The 19,616-nt window shown below is 40.4% G+C and overlaps 1 protein-coding gene across 2 annotated transcripts in view; it reads right to left on the bottom strand.

Moving 5' to 3' along the window:
• Positions 1-19,616, bottom strand: part of LOC122662492 (exocyst complex component SEC3A-like) — a 113,091-nt gene that overhangs the window by 34,996 nt on the left and 58,479 nt on the right. For both annotated transcript variants that reach the window (XM_043858144.1, XM_043858143.1), the window contains exons 19-22: positions 12,574-12,655; positions 4,858-4,955; positions 4,614-4,722; positions 4,379-4,447 (exon numbers count right to left, since the gene is read on the bottom strand). In XM_043858144.1, coding sequence (XP_043714079.1) covers positions 4,379-4,447; positions 4,614-4,722; positions 4,858-4,955; positions 12,574-12,655 — 358 coding nt within the window. The remainder of the gene's footprint in view (positions 1-4,378; positions 4,448-4,613; positions 4,723-4,857; positions 4,956-12,573; positions 12,656-19,616) is intronic.

Here is a 19,616-nt window from a genome sequence, read left to right as displayed (position 1 = left end):
GGTGAAAGTTTTTGAGCCAGTAGTTAAAGTTCTACATGTTGCTAACTCCGCTCTAAAGGGCCCAACCATGCCAGTCCTATATGCTGCAATAGACTTGATGAACGATAGTGTCTATAGTGTGGCTCCTCGCAGTAGCAAACACTTCTTAGATATCATAAATGCTCGCTGGGAGAATCAACTTATGCATCCACTGCATAAGGCTGGTGAGTAAATTTGTTTTATGTTTACTAATTCATAGTATTATTATTTACTAATTACCTATGCATTTGACAATACCTCTTTTCTATATGTCATATTTCAGCATACTACTTAAACCTTAAGTATCAATATAACAATAGGCTTGGGTTGGAAACTCAACTTATTGATGTTGTGAAACAAGTAGTGAAGAAGTTGGAGCCAGATGGTGCACTACAAGCAATTTGCAACAATGAGGTGAGTTCATTTGGAAACTCAACTTATTGATGCTTTCAAATAAGTAGTGAAGAAGTACTTACTAATTTTCCACATGGGTGTAGATCAAGGTATTTAGGGATGCATTGGGAAGTTTTAGAACTGAGGCTGCGATACAAGGTAGAGCAAGTGGTGATGCTGGTAATTCTTTTAACTTTTAAATTACATATGTATTGAAATTTGAAAGTTGAAAGTTGAAACAACATTTGACACATGTCTTTTTTGTTGTAAACTTGTAATGCAGCTGAATGGTGGGTGTTGTATGGGGAATCAGTTGAAAACTTAAGAAGAATAGCAATTAAAGTCCTTGCCCAAACATGTTCTGCATCTGGTTGTGAGAGGAACTGGAGTACCTTTGCACTCATCCACTCCAAGAGGCGCAACAGATTGGGGTCTCAACGTTTATCTGACATGGTGTATGTGCACTAAAACTTGAGGCTGAAACTGCAACACATACGCATGGGACATGAGGGACAGAGGGGCACCATTGATCTAGCTGACATCTTTCAAGTTGACTCAGACGATGAGGACCCTATTGTGGATTGGTGTGAGGGATAGAGGTGAGCCAGTGTTGGATGAGGAGGGAGGTAGGCCCGACCCCATGATAGCTTCTGAGATTGGTGCTGATGTGGACGAGTATATGGCTGACGAGGGTCAGATACATGCAAGGGAAGCCTCACCTATACCATTCCAGCCTACTGGTGGCAATGTTGCTGATGATGATGGTGATGATGGTGATGCTGGTGGTGGTGATGGTGATGCTGGTGGTGGTGATGCTGGTGGTGGTGATGTTGGTGGTGGTAATGCTGGTGAAGAATTTGACGGCATGCGAGGGCGTTATGTGGTAGGCCAGGAGGCCTAGGATACGGCACCTGTAGAGCCACTCCGATTCACTGGAGAGAGTTTGATCATGCCACACAAGATACAGACCACGGAGCACGTGCCCCCGCACTCCCACCCTCGAGAGGCCCCCTACATACATACAACAGGAAGCGTAGGGGTCGACAAACACAGTTGCAACCTGATCACATGGACATTGATAACCTATCTAGCTCTGTTGGTGGTTTGAGTATGGGTGATAGGGAGGGAGGACCGACTGGACATTGGCGTGCCCCATCTGTTGATGCACATACCACTCCATTGGCATCGGATTATGGTGCATCACAACCTTACAGTGGTTATGGGTATGGATCATCATCATATGGGCAGTTTAGTGGGGTAGGGGACTATGACTACCAGTCCCAGTCCCAGGGACATACTGGATCATCTTTTGTAGATAACATCTTTGCATACCCTAAGCGGACCTAGCTACCAACCTCACCACCATACATGCGATCGATGCCATCGCCTCTTGCGCGGCACCAACATCATATCACAGTGGATCATCTTCTTCACGGACTGGATCGATTGGTAACCCTAGTTTATATCCTAGGATAGGTTACCTACAGTATGTTGATGATTCCATTTACGTGACACTTGTGGATGACTACACTCGTTTCTTCTCCGATTCTATACCGTGGTCCACATATGTCCTTCAAACAGAGAGCAATGGACGTCAACTCCAGCGAGGCATGAGTGGGATTGATCCAGGGAGGCACAACAACTACTATTAGCAGTTTAGCACTTGTAATTTGTAACTTAAGTTGTGATTTCATTGATCTATGAACTTGTGAGTTGTGACTTGCGAGTTGCGAGTCTTGTGACTTACTAACTTTGACACTTAGTGTATTGCCTTTAAGGCTTTAAGTGAGTTATTGAATATTATAGAGTTTATGAGAATCATGGTACTCATCAATGTGTATTGGCTTTAACTTGATATGTGATGAAGTTAAATACTATTATTAAATATTAACTGCCTAATCTATGTGTATTTAACTATTTATACATTGGGGTCGGCGACCGTATGTCAATCAAGGGTGCAAGCCCAAAACACCAATTTGAATTCACATTTTTACAATTTTATGGTTTAAATGTGTTTATTAAACTTAAATAAGGCTGTCCATGAAGTTTCAGGCCTAGATATGGCCAAATACCCCCTGAGATGGACCCCTGAAATATTGCAAAAAAAAATGCAATATTTCCGTCATATTTCGCGATATCTCGGGTATCTCGGATATCTTGGTAGGCCCGAGATACCGAGATATCGCGAAATATTAAACCTTGGTTACAAAGTGTCATATGAATAAACTAAGTGTAACGGAGATGAGAATGTTGAGATGAATGTGTGGCAAAACTAGGAAAGATCAAGTAAGGAATGACTATATTAGAGCTGAAATGGGAGTAGCTCCGATCCTGGATAAGCTCTAAGAGAGCCGTTTGAGGTGGCATGGCCATGTCCAACAGAGACCCTTGGGTGCCCTAGCATAGAGGAGTGACTTGAATCAAATTGAAGGAACCAAAAGAGCCAGGGGCAAGCCTAAAATTACCATAGGTGAAGTAGTGAAGAAAGACATGCTTAGCTTATGTCTCATAGATGAAACTAGGAAAGATAAAGTAAGGAATGACTATATTAGAGCTGAACTGGGAGTAGCTCCAATCCAGGATAAGCTCTGAGAGAGCCGTTTAAGGTCACATGGCCATGTCCAACGGAGACCCTTGCAGGCCCTACTATGGAGGAGTGACTTGATTCAGATTGAGGGAACCAAAAGAGCCAGGGGTAAGCCTAAAATTACTATAGGTGAAGTGGTGAGAAAAGACCTGCTTAGCTTATATCTCGTATCATCTACGACTTCGAATAGAGCAGTTTGGAGATCTAGGATCCATATTATTGTTGTTGTTGTTTTTGTTGTTGTAGAGAAAGTGTAATTTCTCAGTAGTTGCATAATACAAGCTGGCTACCCCAGCTAAAATAACCTTGGTGATGCTACAAATTGCTTGGCCATGTGGATGTGTTTGTCAATCTTCCGACATACCAAAGAATATATGTAAACACCAGAGAGGTTTCCTATCAGATTTCAACAAAGAACCAACTGCCTAAAAGGTTTTATTTTTTTGAGTTTTTGTTTAGGGGAGCATAAGGATTAAGGATGATGTTTAAGTCAGAATGGTTTGAAATTAAAAGGTCTTAAGATGAGATGGTCAGAAACAAATATGTTGAGTGCAATTTAAGTAAACACAAGAAATGAAGCATTCATTTGATTGTCTAAGTTCAATCTTAAATTGAGGAGGGAATGATTTAAGGGAATATTGCCATAAAACTGGGTGCATAAAATAGCTCAAGAAGCTTCTGAACTGTTGTGTGATCACTACACTGTTAAAACTGATGGCTAAATTTGTAGACAGCTTAAGAACAGTAATGCTCATGAAGCTTAATATTGGGAAATAATGGAACAGCACAAAGATAAGCTAGACTAACTGAGATGAGAATGAAGAGATGGATGACAGGCAAGAATGGCATGGACAGATCAACAGGTAAATGCACTTGGGGCAACTTAAGGGTAGCACGAACAAAGTGACAATATGAGCTTAAGTCAATTGAGATCGTTTAGCCATGTGCAACAAAGACAATTAATAGCCAGTAGAATGAAATATGTGGTACAAATTGGAGGTGTTGGAAGGACAAAGGAAGGCCAGAAATGGCTTAGGTGGCTTAGGTTGAAATCTGAAGTAAAGACATGGGTTCTTCTACGCTAACAGAACATACTGCCTTATATGGAGTAGAATCAGGGAACAGGGACAACTGCAACTGGCAGGGGTAAGTCTTATTGAGTTGAGTTTACTTGGATGAAAAGGAAAAATCCCTTCTATCACGAGAACCCACACAAATTCATAAAGAACAGCAGTAACACAATTTGAGGAGCTGCATGATGAAAATATACTTATACTAATTGAGAATAAAGAATCTGTAAAAGTAATTAATATACTACACTTAGCAAATAAATTATTTAATATACTGGGGAAGAAGAAAGAGGTTTCATAATTCACTAACCTCTTCTGGTGTGATTGTGTACATCAAATCTTCAATTTTTCGAGCAAACTGGAAGAGTCTTTCAAATTGCTGCATTTGTGAAAATCCATTTTCATAACAACTCAATCAAGTTCGCAATACAAAAGGTAATGATACTGGAGCTTCAACATATTGCAAGAAAAAAAAAATCTAAAATTAAAAGTCATAATTCCAAATAGACAGGAAGAAATTGAAATGACAGAGAGGGAGTGCTTACATAGTATATGATCATGTTGATGTGACGTGTGCAAGCTTGTTCATACAATTCACTTGCTTGGTGGTAGAACTTTGCAAGTGTGGGCACAACATTAGCTAGGTCGTAAAGGCTGCAAGCAACCACTTCCAATCAACATCCTTAACATGATATTAGTTTTGGAATAGAACTGGACACCTTTCCAATGAATCTAAAGATATCTTCATAACTCATAAAAGATAATGTAGTAGAAAACATCCTTAAATACCTGTTCTGGAATGCCGCGTAGTTCTCTAAAAGCACTATGTCAGCATACTTAAGATCAGTTTGTGCAATTTTCTCCAAAGTCACAAACATTATACTAACCTGTACAAACAGTATCGTATCTCATGAGCTTCAATGTCACAACAAACAAATCAATACCAATGTCCAAAATAGACAATTTCAAATTTCAGCTGCTCCAATCCAGATCATTGATTCAGATTGGGATCAGCTATGACAATCCAATCCACACATTATATGATTAATGACAATGGATTGGGTGATAACATCCTGATCCAGATTGGAGCAGCTAGAATAAATCTGGTTCCTGAACCCAATCCTCAAAACAACACGTAAGAACGGGAAAAAAAACTGCACATATACTCTTACGGAAAAATATGAGAAAATCACTCACTAGTGACAAACTCCAAACCACTATGAAGGGAAAGACGCTCTGATGCAGGATATTTTGGGGCTGCTCCTACTAGTCCTAGCCCAGGCCCAATTGCATACTCCAAGGGATACCATCTCAGGCCGAAGCCCAAGCCTTACCAGCCCTGCTTTTAGTTTTATTTCTGTTTATTTTATAGGAGCAGTTTCATTTTTTTCTGCATGTATTTCAATTTTCATTTTTAGTGGTAGTGTAGTGGGCAGTTATAACAACCCCACAGCAAGTATAGACATTTATTTTCTTTAAAAGGGCTACTGCAGCCTCTTTGAGGGGGATGAATGATGGAATAGAGAAAGAAAAAAAAAAGAATTCTGAATCTTCTTCTTCTTCCCCCCCCCCTTTCTTCTATCGGGTTTCTCTCTTGTTAATTTGCTTCATTCTTTAAATCCCAAATTCTGCTACTACATCTCCTGTCTTGGTTGTTCTCCTTGTTCTTGTAATCCACCCCATCATTTTTGGTATCAGAGTCCAACCTGAGTGAATCTCTCTCTTCTTCTTCTTTTCCTGCATGGCTGAAGCTTTCCTCCCCACCCTCTTGCGAGATCTCCCTCTCTCTCTCTCTCTCGGATTCTTCTCCCTTTCAGTCTCTCTTCCCCTCCTCTTATATTTCTTTTCCTATCTAACTTCTCTTATCTTGTTCCATTCCTTGTTCTGGAAACTCCAAGCCAGAACTCCAAAATACCCATATACAACTATCCTCTTTACCGTAACATCCATTGAACCCCTTTACCCACACGATTGCAACAACCAATCGTTCCATCTTATTCCATCTTATCCCAAGTTGGAATGACGAACAACACCGGAGATGCTGCAACAGTAATGGTGTATGACTTCGACATTCCACTCAACATTATTGAGAGGAGGACGTGCGGTTTCAACTTTCAAGATTTCATCCCTTCTTCTCGTGAATTACCAGAGCTGTTGAACGGCATGGATGGGGATCACATGGACTGGTTTCCTGGGTTTATTCAAACTCGAGGTCAAGTTTTTTTTGAAGCAAGGGAGAGTTGATGCAGGACATTTGGGGGCTGCTCCTACTAGTCTTAGCCTAGGCCCAATTAGATACTCCAAGGGATACCATCTCAGGCCCAAGCCCAAGCCCTACGAGCCCTGCATTTAGATTTTATTTCAGTTATTGCAGTGTAGTTAGTTTTATTTCAGTCTATTTTATAGGAGCAGTTTCTTTTCTTTTTTTTTGCATGTATTTCAGTTTTCATTTTTAGTGGTAGTGTGGTGGGCAGTTATAACCACCCCACAGCAAGTATGTAGACATTTATTTTCTTTAAAAGGGCTTCTGCAGCCTTTTTGAGGGGGATAAATGACGGAATAGAGAACAAAAAAGGATTCTGAATCTTCTTTTTCTTCCCAACCCCCCCCCCCCCTTTCTTCTATCAGGTTTCTCTCTCTTTAATTCTTTTCCTCGGCAGAATTTGGGATTTTTTTTTTTCATCAAAAAAAAAAATCCCAAATTCTGCTACTACCTCTCCTGTCTTTGTTCTTCTCCCTGTTCATGTAATCCACCCCATCAGGCTCCACCCAGATCCCTTTGTTGCTAGGTGGCTTCTTAGAATTATATCAATATCTAAAATATGTATACATTGAGCATGATTTTCACGAAAATTAGTGACTTGCCTAATGGTATTATAATGAGATTGTAGTAACAATATAAGAATTAAAAACAAACTCAAGTTGCCTTAGGTCCCTAATGAATCTAAAGATAAAAACTTTAAGTATGTTTTGATGTCAACTTGATACAACTCGCATCCTGGCTAACAAGAACCTGACCAGACAGACCCTACCCACAACCTTACCTGTGCCAGTGAACTGAGCAAGGCAATAAACGGATGGAGTTGGCTAGAAGCAGGAAATTATGGGGAATAACTCAGTAAAAGACAAACAAATTTGAGAAGAATTAAAATTACAGGCTATATGTAATTTTATACAAAGGTCTTTCTTTTTTTGAACAGCCCAACTGTTGGAATATGTACACCAGAATAACATGGGGGTATTCTGGTCTTTTGGGTGTTTTATTTATTCTTTATTTATGTATTTATGAGCAAGGGTAGAAATGTAATTAGGTTGTGATACTGTTCACATGAACAGTGTCGTAAACAGTGTTTCCCATTGTAATCTCTTTTATTATTATAAATAGAGAGCTTGACTGATCTCATTGATCATTCAAGCCATTCTCCCATTCTCAGTTCTGCTAACATGGTATCAGAGCCAATTCTCTGATTGAGAAAAAAAAAAAAAAAAAAACCCTTTTTTTCTTCAATCGATTTCTCCCTCCTTTCTCTCTTTCTCGACTTCTCCTTCTTCTGTTTTTTCTTCTTCTCATCCTTGTCAGGGGTGTCATTGGGTCGGGTTGGGCCGGGCCTGCCTAAACCCTGACCCTAACCCTAGAGGCCTTAACCTAAACCCTGACCCTGACCTAACCCTGGCAGGGCCAAGAAACCCTCAACCCTGACCCGACCCTGCCATGGTTTTCCCTAACCCGGCCCGGCCCGACCCGACCCTAGAAGGGCCAAGAAAATTCTAGGCCCCAGCAAACAGTCTTATTAAACTAAACTCTAAAAAGTGTCGAAAAAAGTCTGAAACCTGAACGATCGAGCGGGGGAGCAAAACGCCGGCGACGTGAAAAAAACGAAAGAGAGGAATAGAGATCAGACGATCCAAAGCCCGTCCGGCGGCGCTCTGTCGCAGTTTCATCCCTTTCAGAAAGCTAATTAAGCTTCAAAAGCTTCGCAAATCACAAAAAGCTTTCTCCTAAAAGACTAAAAGTTCAATGATATCTGTGGAAATTAATTAACTGCATATCTCGTGCTTCAATCCAGAGTGCAGGTTCTACCAAAAAAAAAAAAAAATCCAGAGTGCAGGCCTGCAGGGAAGGGAAGGGAAGCCCTGATTCCTTATCCCTTATACACCAGCAAATCAAGTCTCTTCATGACTACTCCAGGCCTATAAATTGAAATCAACAACAACCATTTAACGACACAGTAGTACCCTTTTTAGACATAAACTGAAACAAACCTTATTACACCAACAATGGCAGACTATTCTTCCTACAGAAATTTGCTTGTGAGCAAAACCAGAGAAGAAGAGGAAGAACATGAGATTACATTCCAGAGGTACAAAGAAATCGTTTCAAGCCTTCCAAAAGAGGAAAGTACAGCATTTGAAAAATTTATCTGCAATTACCAAGGCTTCTGGTATGCAGATGTACATTGCTAAGGAGTACTTGCAGTGCAAGAGCATTTCAAGGCTCATTCTACCGACATTATCATTGCAAGCAACCCCAAATCAGGTAGTAGGGAAGATCTGAGAATCTGAGATGTCATTATGTGAAGTGCAGGAGTTACCTAGTAGTAGGGAAGGCAGACGACTTCTCCAGCAACGAATCGAGGTTAAGGCGTTAAGCCGATTACTCACTACTCAGGGAAGGAGGAAGAGGACGGCAACCGCAACGAGCGGCGCCCTAAGTCCCTTAAGCCATTAAGCGTTAGGATGCTTCGATAGAAAGTGAAATTGTAAAGAGCTTTAGCCATTTAGGGTTTGCCCTTAGGACTTTTTCATCTTTTCCTATTTAATTTGTCTTAGGTATATATAGTATTATATACTTATATTAATACAGGGTCGGGCCGGGCTGGGCCGGGCCGGGCTAAGCCCGAGGCCTTATCCCGGACCCGACCCGACCCTGCCAGGGTCAAGCTATTTCTAAACCCTAACCCACCCTTCGGGCTGAAAAATCAGGATCGGGTCAGGGCCGGGCTCAGGGCGGGTTTGGGCCGAGCGGGCTTTTTTGACACCCCTAATCCTTGTAAGGGGGCAGCACTAATGAGGTAATCAAAGTATCCAATGATTTAGTTGCTGCCCTCCTCCCAATCTACCTTTTTCATTACTTTTTCGAATCAAATTCTGCTGGAACCATACCTACAACTTGGAGATTTCCAGAATTTTTTAAGATCAGATTCCTCTCACTCATGAAGGCTAATCCTCCTATGCAACCTTTTCCAGCACCTTTCTACCCTCTTCCGTCTACTCTCCTTTCTTTTCTTTTCCAGCATTGAATCATCCAATCGATCTCACCTTTTTCAGGGTTTTTCAAAACCCTGACTCCAATCAAATTTAGGGTTACAGTTCTCTGTTCATGCTGATTTTTTGTGGGTTACTTTCTTCCATTACAAGGACCAATCGACCTCAATATTGCACCTTTCCAAGCTTTTTTAAAGACCCCTACTCCAATCGATCTCTACTTTTCAGGGTTTTCCAAAACCCTGATACAAATCGATTTTTGGGATAAGGATGTTTGCTACTGTTGTAATGCTTTGGAGGTGGTTCTAACATTAAAAGAGACACTCTACTTCATCAATTCATGGCTTGAAGAAGGTCTATTTACTGCAATAACTGCTGCCCTAATTTTCTACAACTTTTTGGTGTCTCTCCCTCTTAAAGATCAAGTCTCATTCTAACTGGAGATTGGTTGTTCGCATTGGAGGTCCCATTCAAGCAGTACTAATCAGCATCTATTGCAAGTCTACATCAGCAATTGAAGCCCCCTTTCCCTGTATCAATCTCAATTTCAGGGTTTTCTAAAACCCTGACTAAAATCGATTTTAGGGTTAGGGCGGTCCTATCAAGCTAACTTTTTAAGGGGAGTCTTATACATACCAGAGGAGTTTTCAACCCAAATTTCAGCATCATTCATGGAGTTTTTTTGACAAAATTCAGGTTTCTTCCTTATGGTCAATTTCTACAACTATCAACCTCTATTTTTCTGGTTCCTATGTGGCTGGCTGCATCAATTACTATTTGATCTGTTGAGTTATTTATCTTATAATTGCTGGTTCTATTAAGCTTTACTACATCACTTGCTAGTACTATTGCTTGGCTTCTGTAAGCATGACTGGTTAACATGCGATCGCTGCCTTTATGAGGACTACTGCTGCCCTGCTCTTGAGACTGAGTATCCTACTAATAGAGATCGAAGTTCTTCCACATTGTTGAAGGTCGAATCTACTACCCTAGAGATCAATTTATTTGGGATTACAAGAGTGTGTTCATGGTTATTGGTTGTGACCACGAATCTATTCAATTGTGTGAAGCTTTTCTATTGGTTCATATCCAGCTTACTTTGAGAGCTTGATCTTAGCATTGTTCTCTAACTCAGGTCTGATCCAAGTTTTTTTTAAGGTTATTATGTCAATTCTGCCCAGATATCTTCATCAGTTTTATTCAGCATATGGGAAGTCTATAGATTAGAATTTTGCACACTGGTTCTTCCTAGTTTGACGAATGATCAAGCCTTGAAGATTGGAGCCTTTCCTTGCTTCAAATCAGATCTGTTTTTCTTATATTAAATCAGATCTGAATATTGGAGTTTGGTGTTTCTCCCCTGTAGGAGTTTTCATCTAAGGAGTTTGTTTGATCGTTTCAAGATGGTTGAAAATTTATTTTACATTGTTTTTCTCCATGATTCTTTATCCCACTACCTTTTCACTTACCCATCTCCTATACCATACCTTTGGCTTTTACCCATAATCACTTTGGAAGTTTATGGTATACTCTAATTTGTCATTCCTTCCTTTTACATTCCTATAGCACTTTTGAAAAATTCTGGAACTTTATACTTTTGCCATTACCTCTTACAAAATCTCTATTACGTCCACGTGTACTACTACACGTGAGGGGAAGATTATGTACAGTACACTTCCAGACATTGCAGAAGTAGAACTTGCAAGAACATTTGTGGCAAAACATAGAAGATCAGATTTTTCCATCATTGCCAGTGGTTATTTTTTGTTATTGGGTTGAACTTGCCGTAAGGGGGAGATTGAAGTTTTGAAGCGTATTGAAGATATTTGGTTGTTGCTTGCCTATTTGAGGATTTACAGTTTGGTCAATTCAGTTGTTTCCACTACCTGATTAAAGTTATTTCGCTGCTTGCTACCCTAGTTTTTCACTTCAAGATTTTATGTCACTATGGCACTTTGAGATTCATCACTAGACAACTATTGAAGATTGGTTAAAGCTTTGCTGATCAAGTCTACCCAGGTTTTGAAGATCAATTATTTCAAGTTCTCGAAAGTTTATTTGGGAGCTTCATTCCTCCGTCTGTATGTCAAGCTGGAATGGAATTTGCTACAACTCTGTTTCTCCTTATTTTGTTCAAGTTGGGCATTAATGCCATATATGCGCCAACTTGAGGGGGCATGTTAGAATGTTCGAGTGTTAGCATTTTTTTCTTATTAGTTCAAGCTGGAGCTTCTTTACTTATTTATATACTCCAACTTGAGGGGGAGTGTTGGAATATGTACACCAGAATACCATGGGGGTATTTTGGTCTTTTGGGTGTTTTATTTATTCTTTATTTATGTATTTATGAGCAAGGGTAGAAATGTAATTAGGTTGTGACACTGTTCATGTGAACAGTATCGTGAACAGTGTTGTGAATAGTGTTTCCCCTTGTAATCTCTTTTATTATTATAAATAGAGAGCTTGACTGATCTCATTGATCATTCAAGCCATTCTCCCATTCTCGGTTCTGCTAACACCAACAATTGGCCATAAAAACACAAACTGCACCCAACCTGAAACCTACCTAGACCATATCAAGCTTTAATTTGAGATAGGATGGTGTGGTTCGCACATTCAACTCCCCTCCACCTTAAAAATTTGTGATTGGCAACAGGAAATTTTATAATATTAATAAGATAGGGTACGCAGTTGATAAAGCACACATTGGTCACCATTGCAAAGATGTGAGAGACATCAGTCCATCAAACACAGTACTTGTCTGTCAGGATAGTCCACCGTTTATCACCAAACATCTGTCAATCAACATCCTCAAACCCATCACTAGCATGCATGCCCAACCAGAAGAAGAGCCCCTACAATACCCCGCAATTTCAGCAAAATGTCAGACATGACTTTCAAATTCCCCTCACATTGGTAGAAGGAACTGCCTTTCTAAATGAATGCCCCTTGGGTGCACATGATTGCAGGACATCAGATAAGAAAAGAGACCTTATATCTTCTGGTGAGATCCAAGACAACCTCAAACAATCTGAACTAATGACCTCACACAGCGCTAGACACCTACAAGCATCCCTCATCCAGAGTCTCTAGACATTGTATCTCCAGTTGACTCACTTAGGATGTAACTCAACAATTAAAAATATGGATTCAATACTACCAAAAATCTGTACCTCATTCTCATTTTGGGTAAACAGGTGGAATAAAGCACATACTGAAGAACATGATGGAATTACTCACAAGTTTTGTGTAGGCCTGATCAACCAAATCCCTAGATTGACCCTGAATATACTGCTCCATGCGTGTTGCAAGGGTTGCAAATCTACAAAGAAGCAGTTAAAGTTAAACTATATCGATAAAAACCGACACAATAGAAACACAAACACATGAAGATAAAATACTTCAGCCATTTCCAGAAACAGAATTTTCACACCAAAGCGATTCTTTGGCCATTGAGAAAACAAATTTGTCGAATTTCCACGTCAAGTCATATGAGCTCCAAACTCCTATTCTTTGTCAAGAACTTCAGGTTATAGACTGTTAGAATGTATATCATGGGCCAAACAGGGTCTCGGGATTAGCGTCAGAGCCTAATCCCGAGACTCCCTTTAGGCTCCACTATTGGGGGGCTATTCTGTCTTTTTACTCTTTCCCTAATCCCTATATGCTGTGTCCTTTTTCTCTCCCCTAATTATGTGAATACAATAGTCTCTTGTGTGGCTGCAACTCTTCTCTTCCTTCTTCTTCTTCCCTTTCTCTGATTTTCGCAGGTACAATAACATGGTATCAGAGCAGCCTTCCTAGGCCTGGTACAAGTCTGCGCAAGTCTTCTTTCTTCCTAAGTTTTCTGTTTCTTTCTCTTCTTCTGATTACTCCAACTAGAGTTTCACGAACTTAAGGAAGGGGTGATCTTTCACCCCAGCAATTTTGTGGTGTTGGTCGATTGTGAATAGGGTGCATATCATGTAAATCTGCTATTCTTCAACTAACAGCAGATTTATGAGTTGTTTGTGGTGATATTTATGGTGGTGGTGGTGTGATTGGCAATCGATTGCCGCAAGTGCCTATTAGGTGTTTGTTGAAATGCCAATTTGGTGTTTGATGAAGATTTGAGTCATGGGGGCAGCAATCCCATCGATTTTCCTGCAGTTGTGATTGATGTTTGATGGTTGATTGCCGGCAGCAGCTATATTGTGTTGATTGCCGGCAGCAGCTATATTGGTGTGTTTCAATTCGGGGCAGCAGGTATTTTGGTGTTTGTGGAAAGCTTTTTTGGTATTTTGGTGTTTGTGGAAAGCCTTTTTGGTGCAGTGTTTTCTCTGTATATTGGTATTTGTGGAAGTTTTGAGTCCTTCTTCAAAGGGACAGCATGGGTGACGAAGATAAGAGCAGTGCGATGATCACTGAAGTAGTGTCCTCCTCTTCCAATCGAATCATGGAGAAGAAACTTTATGGTATTACTAATTTTCAGCAACGGCGGAAAATTGTGAAGCTGGTTCTAACAGGTCGAAATCAGCAACTCCACTTGACAGGACCTACACCACCAGATGCTACTATGTGGGAGACTGTTGATGCCAGAATTCTTGGGCAGATGTTGAATTCGATGGAGAATCATGTTGTGGATTTGGTTACCCACATCGACACTGTGAAGGATTTATGGGATTATTTGGGGGTACTTTACTTTGGTCAAAAAAATTTGTCCCGAATCTATGAATTATCACAGGAGTTCTATAGAACTGAAAGAAAGGGTCGCTCCATCACTCAGTACTTTGCTGACTTTAAACGAATGTATGAAGAATTGAATGCCCTTCTCCCTATTTCATCAGATGTGAAGCAGATGCAAGTTCAAAGAGAACAATTGGCGGTTATGGGATTTTTGGGAGGACTTGAGCAGGAATATGAGTTTGTTAGATCGCAAATTTTGGGTAGTGAGAATATTGCCTCTCTCACAGATACGTTTGCTCGGGTTCTTCACGTATCTCGTGAAAGTTCTCGTGACTCCACACCGGTAGTGGAGAATTCTGCCCTAGTTTCACAAACTGAGGCTGGTGGTGGTAACCGTGGAGATGGTGGTTACCGTGGGGTAAGTTGTGGACGTGGCATAGGACGAGGTCCAAATCAGCCAAGTAACAGCCACAGTTATGGGCAGTCTTATGGGCAGTCCAATGCCTCTTCTCATGGTTCGGGTGCTGTCCGGACTTGTCATCATTGTGGTCAGCCTGGCCACATTCAGAGATTTTGTTGGAAGCTTCATGGGAAGCCTGGACAGCAGCAATTTGCAAACTCTGCTGCCAATAGTGACTCTATCCCTCAGTCTCAACCTCCTGAGGGTAAGGTGATTGTTATATCAGACGAAGAGTATGCCTGGTACAACCAATTTCAGATTTCACAGCCTACTTCTTCCAGTGCTACTTTGGTTAAGATAGGTAATGCCACTGCATGCCTTTCTGCTGCTTCCCGTCCCTAGATCATTGATTCAGGGGCATCAGATCACATGTCAGGAATGTCAGGTATTTTTTCTTCTTTGTCTCCGTCATCATCCAGTGTTACCTTAGATGATGGGTCTTTGGTAAAGGTTAAGGGCACTGGTACTGTACATCCTAATTCTTCATTGTCCCTATCCACAGTTCTCTACCTTCCAAATTTTCCATTTAATCTCATGTCTGCAAGTAAATTAACTAATACCATTAATTGTTCAGTGACATTCTACCCTGATTCATGTGTTTTTCAGGATCTTGCTACGAAGAAGACGATTGGTAGAGCACGTGAGTCAGGGGGGCTGTATTTACTTGAAAACTCTCAGTCTGTTGCTTGCTCCAGTGTTGCTTCTCACCATCAGATCCATTGTCGGCTTGGTCACCCTTCTTTGGAAAGTCTTAAGAAATTAGATTGTAGTTTTCATTCTCTTTCTAGTTTTGAGTGTGAGTCTTGTCAGTTTGAGAAACTTCACCGTGTAAGTTATCCCCCTAGAGTCAATAAGAGATCTATATCTCCTTTCTCTTTGGTTCATTCTGATGTTTGGCGTCTGTGTCCTATTGAATCAAATTTGGGTTTTAAGTATTTTTTCACTTTTGTTGATGATAATTCAAGGATGACTTGGTTGTATTTAATGAAAAATTGATCTAAATTATTTTCAATATTTTGTGCCTTTATTTCTGAAATTCGAACCCAGTTTGCTGTGAATGTGAAAATTCTTCGTAGTGATAATGCTAAGGAGTATTTTTCGGGCTCTTTTTTTGCTTTTATGATCCAGCATGGTATGGTACATCAATCTTCCTGTTCTGACACACCACAACAAAATGGTGTGGCAGAAAGGAAAAATCGTCATCTTCTAGAGGTTACTCGTTCCATGCTATTTGAGATGAAGGTTCCCAAAACTTTTTGGGCTGATGTTGTAATTACTGCATGCTATCTTATTAATCGCATGCCTTCATCCATTTTGCAAGGCAAAATTCCTCATTCTCTATTGTTTCCAACTGAGCCTTTGTTTGCTTTGCCCCCTCGTATATTTGGTTGTGCCTGTTTTATTCGTAACCATAAGCCTAGTTTGTCTAAGTTGGATCCAAGAGCTATTAAATGTATGTTTCTTGGATATTCTCGTACCCAAAAGGGGTACCTTTGTTATTCACCATCTTTGTGCAAATACTTTATTACTGCAGATGCATCCTTCTTTGAATCTAAGCCATATCATGCTGATTCAGTAAATGCTTCAGAGCTGGACGATGGCTTCCCTATGCATATTGTTCCGTCACCTGATTCATCACCAACAGCCCCTGCACAGGAATTGCCGCCAATCCAAGTGTATATTCGTCGCCACAAAGCAGTTGCTGCCGCCTGCCCCTCCAATCCTCACTGATTCAACCACGTCTTCTTCTGCTGCAGATCTTACTATCGATACCCCTCTAGTTGAGCCAGTTACTTCTGATCTTGACATTCCTATTGCTAAACGGAAAGGTATCTGTGGTTGTACTCAGCATTATATTTCTAACTTTGTTTCTTATTCTGCTTTGTCCTCTTCATTTCGTTCTTTTCTATCTACTGTTGAGACTTATCCACTTCCCAAGTCTGTGACAAAGGCATTGTCTAGTCCTGGCTGGAGGACAGCTATGGAAGAGGAATTACAGGCGTTAAAGGTGAATGATACTTGGGATATGGTACTGCTGCCCCAAAGAAAAACTGTAATTGGTTGTCAATGGGTGTATGCTGTGAAAGTAAATCCAGATGGTTCTCTTGCCTATTTGAAGGCAAGACTTGTTGCTAAAGGATATGCATAGGTGTATGGTGTAGATTATTTAGACACTTTCTCACCTGAGGCCAAGCTTACCTCTGTTCGAATTCTGATTTCTCTTGCAGTAACGTTTTACTGGCCTTTATTTCAGCTTGATGTCAAGAATGCGTTCTTACATGGTACTCTGCAGGAGGAAGTCTATATGGAGCAACCACTAGGGTTTGTTGCTCAGGGGGAGTCTGGACTGGTGTGTAGAGTAAAAAAGTCATTGTATGGACTAAAACAGTCCCCCTGTGTGTGGTTTTGCAGATTTACTGAAGTTGTTCTTGCTTTTGGCTTGTCAAGGTGTGGAAGTGACCACTCATTCTTTCATAGACAGTCAGGTGCAAGGAGGATTTCTCCGATTGTGTATGTTGATGATATTATCATCACGGGTGATGATTCCGTTGGTATAGCTGAGTTGAAGTCATATCTTCAACAGAAGTTTCAAACTACAGACTTGGGGAGGTTGGAATATTTTTTGGGAATTGAAGTGGCTCAATCCCAGAAGGGAGTGTTTCTGTCATAGCGAAAGTATGTGCTGGACCTAATCACTGAGACAAGAATGTTGGGTTCTAAGCCAATTGACTCACCAATGGATCAAAATGTGAAACTTGTTGCTGAAGAAGGAGATGCTCTCGATGACCCAGAGAGATATAGAAGATTGGTGGGTAAGTTGAATTGTTCGTATTCTACGATATCTTAAAAAGGCTCCAGGTAGAGGAATTGTGTATCAAGATCATGGCCATAGTAGAATTGAAGGGTTTTCATATGCAGATTGGGCAGGATCTCCAACTGACAGGAGATCGAGTACTGGGTACTGCACTTTTGTTGGAGGAAATTTGGTGTCATGGAAGAGCAAAAGGCAGAGTGTGGTGGCTCGTTCCAACGCTGAGTCATAATATAGAGCTATGGGACACATGTGAGTTAGTATGGATACAGCAACTATTGTCTGAGTTGGGATTCAAGTCTCCAGTTCCCATGCATTTATGGTGTCATAACCAGGCATCAATTCATATTGCTTCTAATCCTGTGTTCCATGAGAGGACGAAGCACATTGAAATTTACTGCCATTTTGTTCGAGAAAAGATGCAAAGTGGGTTGATTCTTCCGAGGCATGTTCGAATTGGAGAGCAACTTGCAGATGTATTTACTAAGTCATTGGGTAACGGGAGGATTGAGTATATTTGTAACAAGCTAGGCATGATTGATATATATGCTCCAGCTTGAGGGGGAGTGTTAGAATGTATATCGTGGGCCAAACAGGGTCTCAGGATTAGCGTCAGAGCCTAATCCCAAGACTCCCTTTAGGCTTCACTATTGGGGGGCTATTCTGTCTTTTTACTCTTTCCCTAATCCCTATATGATGTATCCTTTTTCTCTCCCCTAATTATGTGAATACTAGTTTATAGGTTGATCTAGGAACTAGCATTTGCATGGGAATGTATAAAATTAAGAATGATTTTATTGATGAAGGTAATTTTTCAATTTCATTACAATTTTTTATGCCCCCCAATGAGGCTAAGAAAACCTAAAGAGAAGAACCTTCATCATCACTCAATTCACCTCCTATATAAACACCCCACCACCACCACCACCAAAGAAAATCCTGTTCCTGTACTAGATAACTGGAATTTGCTTAACTAACACCTATCAAGATTCATCAAAATTTTTTAATTTGAATTACACAAACATTTAAATTAGGATAAGTTCATCAAATAAATGTCTTGAACTATTAATTTTCATGAAATTCACTGCAGAAGACCTACAGAGAAGCTCTAATGCAGCATATCAAAAAATTATACACCAAAATTAAACTTTATAAAAATTAATGTCAATTGCTAAAGAATATTTACTTTCTACTCTCTATGTCCACATCCTGACTTTTTGTGTTTCCTACAACATCTAACATTAAACTAACTAGAATGTCAACCTATCTAAGGGTTAAAACCTTCTTAGACTCTTTAAACTCCAAAATTTTCCCAGTGAAGCTATAGGGAGTGTTAGAGTTGATAGTAAATATGTATCAGGGGTAGTTCAGGAACTAGACTTCTAACTAGTTCCCTTATTATGTATTTTTAACTTTTTATGTCTTTTTACCTTTTACCTCCCTAGGGAGGTGATTGTAATACTTTTAGTAATTCTATTTGAGCAATATAGGTGGGTTGGAGAAGTCTCTCTAACACACACAACTTTGAACCGTAACTCTCTCTTCTTCCCTCTCTTGTCTCCTTCTTCTCTAACATCTTCCTTCCTTCTCCATTGTTTCCCTAATCTGAAACTCAACTTGGTATCAGAGCAGGTTGGTTTGAGAGTCATATTTGGTTGCTCTTCTCTATTCTTTTCTTCTCTTTGGAATCCTAGGATTCAAAGGGTTTCAAAGAGAAGCTACCAATGTAAAAAATCTGTGGTATAGAAGTATGAAATAGGTTGGAAATAACCTACTCATCTGTTTGGAGGTGTTCTTTGAGCTTGGTAGAAGCTATTATGAAGTTTTGAAGCCATTCCATCACCTGCAACTATTACCGCCAGCTTCAAGTTCGAGCCCCTGGTTCTCTCTCTCTCGGCCTTGGTTTCAGCCTTGGAATGGCTCCATAGAATCGCCCAAGGGTGTTCTTTTCATCCCATCTGGCCTTGGTTTCAATCTTCCACTACTGCTTGAGCAGTACTCTCTTTCGTGGAATCTCTGTTTCTGCCTAGGTAATATCGGGACTGCAATTTCTCTGCTCCTCTTATTTCTGGACTGCTATGTATTGCTGCCTTTGCTGAGAAATGTTTAACATCAGCCTGTGTGAGGGCCTTAAGATTGTTTCAGATATGTTATTTCTTGGTGAATGCTAGGGTGAAGCCCCTTTTTCCTGCTTTTTTCCTTTACTTGTGCCTCTACAGGCTGCCTTTACTTGCTGGTTCTGTGTTATCAGACCTGTTTGGAAGTTTTTTTTTATTATTTGGGTAGAGTGTGTACTCCCCACTTGAACAATGGCTGATTCTGAGATTTCGGGACCTGGTATACCTG

This window comes from Telopea speciosissima, chromosome 5 (genome assembly GCF_018873765.1).
Source record: "Telopea speciosissima isolate NSW1024214 ecotype Mountain lineage chromosome 5, Tspe_v1, whole genome shotgun sequence".
NCBI classification, from domain to species: Eukaryota; Viridiplantae; Streptophyta; class Magnoliopsida; order Proteales; family Proteaceae; genus Telopea; species Telopea speciosissima.
Note: the sequence above shows the minus strand (reverse complement) of the source record. Positions and strands in the feature narration are given on the sequence as shown.